We start from the raw sequence: 3,556 nt of genomic DNA on the forward strand, positions 1-3,556 counted from the left end.
CAACCAACCAAACAAACAAAAGAAACACTCAGAGTGCATATGGGACCCATTAAGACCCCCATGAAGCACAGAGGCTACTCAGGAGTAGTGACCAACATATTGGGCAACCTCATAGAGTTTGAAACCCATGAGAACTGGAATAGAAAAGAGATCAGCACATATGCATTGAGTACACCTTCACTGTTTTATGAGAAGGAGGTCACACATAAATTTGAGAAAGGAATTTATAGGGATTAGACAGGCTGAAATGGTACATAGGTATGTTGGGAGTCAGATGTTTGGAGGAGAGCCAGGGGAACAGGCCAGTGGTGAGCTTTTTGATGTTCATCTGGGGCACTCAACAGAGACCTCCAAAAGATCACAGGATTCATCCCAGGCAAAGATTGCACAGGGAAAGAACTCAGGATCCACGCCCCACCATATATTATCTCACAGTTTATTCATTTTCTCTTTTAAATTACTCTTTGATCTGATCAGCTGGCTATTTGTTAAGAAACCAAAGAACCTAATGTGGATATGCCCAATTTTAACTATTTGCACAAAATTTCTATTCTTCCTGGGTCTCCTGCTTCACATTTTGAGAACTTCATCTTAGAATTCATTTGTCCCTCAGTGTCCTCTAGTCCTTTGTGTGTCCTTTATTGTTTTTAAAGGTCACCATCAATTTAATCTTTCTTAACTTCTACCTGGTCTCTTTTCTGCATGTTAATATTGGATTTCTTAAAAAGATATCTTAATGGGAATAGAGAGATGACCATGTTGTCAAGAGCACTACTGTACCGCAAAAAAACTGGATTTGTTTTCTTGAATTCATATCCAATGGTTAACAATCAGATTTAATGCCAGCTCCATGGGATCTGACAACTCATGTCTCTGTGGTCACCTATACTCTCAAGCTCATGCCCTACTCCCACCCATATAAATAAAGATAATAAATCTTAAAATGAGAGACAAGTTTCATTTGGTTTCATTATTCAAATGAAACCTTATTTTGTCTGATTTCTGAATCTCTTTGGATCAGTTTTCTGGGTTGCACTTTGTGTAACAAGGCCACATTCCTTTTATCTATCACTCTTTCCCCAACTTGTTGTTTCTCCCTCAGACTTCATACCAGAGATTCTATCTATGTCCTGTCTTTCTCCGCTTCTTCCTAAAAATCCATTTTTGCTGCCATCCCTGCTCCTCTAAGTCATATCTCCAATTCCTTGCTCACTATGCAGACCACAGAATCTAAGTCCTGTCCATTTTAGCCTGTGTGATATTAGATGTATGCACTGTTCACAGCCTGCATTGCAACTTTCATCTTCCTTTGATGTTCTTTCTACCATAGTCCATCTCTTCCAACAAAGTGTTCACTAAAAGCATGTCATGTCACACGTATTAATTTTTAGAACAAAACAAATTTTATTGACAAAGATACTGAGGTTGTCAAAGACCCATAGGTACCCAACACAGGAAAACAAACATTTTTTTTTCAATCCTATAAGTTTACATTTCTGTACTTTGTGATTTTTTTCAATTTAAGTGATATTTGACACCAGAGTATAGACATAGATATGGAGGTCACCGAGAAATTTGATAAAGTACACAGTAGGATTGGCTAGAACTTTGTAAACAACCTTTCCGAACTTTTTGGATCCATCATCTCTGGTGTACTGCACCCAGGAACCTATTAAGAAGTCATTGTCATCACCTGATCTCGCCTCAGCCAGAGGGGTCTCTGGAATGATGTGGAGGTTACCTTCCTTGTAGTCATCCAGGAGCTGATAGACGTAGAGGACCGGATCCTTCTTGTAGGAAATGTAAAAATAGTCCTGTAAGAATGGCACCAGGGCTAGCACCATCCCACTCCAGTTGTCCTCAGAGCCATCTTTCCCCTCAAATTTGTGTTGTACCTCTCTGCCAACCAGTGCGCCTGCGAGGTGGACCTCCCTCACCTGAGGAAAATCTACTTTGTGAGGCAAGACCTTAAGATTTAAAATCCTCTCATCGCTGTGGAGCTCCTGTCCGTAGACACTGTCAATTCCGTCATACTTCACCAAATAAAGAGAAGGGTTTGTTGGCAGTTGACCTAGAATGATGGCCTTCCAATGGGTGACAGGCTCATTACCTTCCTTCCACCCGTGAGAAATTCTGCAGCCAACAATATTCCCCAGGGCCTGGGAAGAAGGCTTCCTCCTACTCTTCTTCTTGAGTGATGTCATGCTCAGACTCTTCAGATGTATTGTCTTCTACCTGGCTGTAGACCTGTTGTGGTAGATCACACTGTCTTGTGGCTTCCATTCCCCTCAAATATCATACTTGCTCATTGCCTGGGACTGAAGATCTTGCCCGTTTAAACCAGACACAATGCTGTTGCCTCTGTCATATATATGAATTCCTGATGGGCAATGGTTATGGGTTGAGAGTGAATGCTGGACCAAAACTCTTCTCTAAGAGAACTTCTGAGCAGGTGAAGAAGATTATGCTAAACAGATTTGAGCTCCTAAAATTAATTTTATAAAAATAAGAAGTTAATAAGTCAGCCATGGTGGTACACGCATTTAATCCCAGAACTCAGAAGGCAAGGACAGGCAGATTTCTAAATTAGAGACCAGCCTGGTCTACAAAGTGAGTTCCAGGGCAGTCAGTGCTATAGAGAGGAACCCTGTCTCAACAACAACAACAACAACAACATCAAGTAAAAGAAAACAAACGAAAATCAAACGAAAAACAAACAAAAGAGAAATTCAAACAAAAAATAACAAAACAAACAATCAAATGGAGAAGTTAATAGGAAGTGGTAGTGACCCATAACTTTAATCATAGTACTCAAGAGGCAGAGTGAGGCAGACCTTAGTGAGAGAAAGACTAGTCTGGTCTACACAGTGAGTTTCCTGACAGCCAAATCTAAACATACAGAAACTCAAATAAAATTAACCAAGCAAGCAAACAAACAAACAAAGAAACAAAGAAACAAGGGAAACAAGGAAATAAAAATAGTGTAATTAACAAGTAATTCTCTAGAGCTCAGAATAACATACTCAGATCAACATTTATTTCTTCAGACCTGAGTAAATTTGTCTCTGATGAGGATCCTCTCCTTGAATTTCTATGTCAATTTAGGTGGTGCTATGACAATTACCCCCAATGATCAAGAAGAAGAGAAAAAAAAAAAAAAGGCCAGAGTGGTCACCATGATTCTCTTGTACGCGTAAGCTCTGAGCTAAGTTCTTGCATTCACAAATATCTTCCCAGGGACACAGCACACCACTGTCCTTCTTTATTGTTTCTCCTGACCCAGCTTCAGAATTATTCGATGAAGCCATTGCATCACTGAACTCAAGAACAACTCAAAAAGTCGAGGCAATATCAGCCTTTTAGAACTAATAACTTCTAACATGCACATGGACAAACAGGAGCTTTGGCATTTTAGTGGAATTGTGATCTAGATATGGTTAGCAAGGATAATAAATTCAGGAGATAAACTAACCTAGACCATTCATCTCCCTTGCTAATAAACATGGGGAAAGTAGAATGTACAGTAACTCACTGTAGGAGAGAAAATTTTTAGCTT

General features: G+C 39.8%; 1 protein-coding gene across 1 annotated transcript; it reads right to left on the reverse strand.

Annotated features, from left to right (window-relative positions):
- Window positions 1–1,520: 1,520 nt before the first annotated feature.
- Window positions 1,521–2,204, reverse strand: Gm21524 (predicted gene, 21524). Its single transcript, XM_017318806.2, has one exon. The coding sequence runs from the start codon at window positions 2,202–2,204 to the stop codon at window positions 1,521–1,523; it is 684 nt and encodes a 227-aa protein (XP_017174295.1).
- Window positions 2,205–3,556: the final 1,352 nt, after the last annotated feature.

The sequence above is a fragment of the Mus musculus genome, chromosome Y, assembly GCF_000001635.26.
Source record: "Mus musculus strain C57BL/6J chromosome Y, GRCm38.p6 C57BL/6J".
Lineage (NCBI taxonomy): Eukaryota > Metazoa > Chordata > Mammalia > Rodentia > Muridae > Mus > Mus musculus.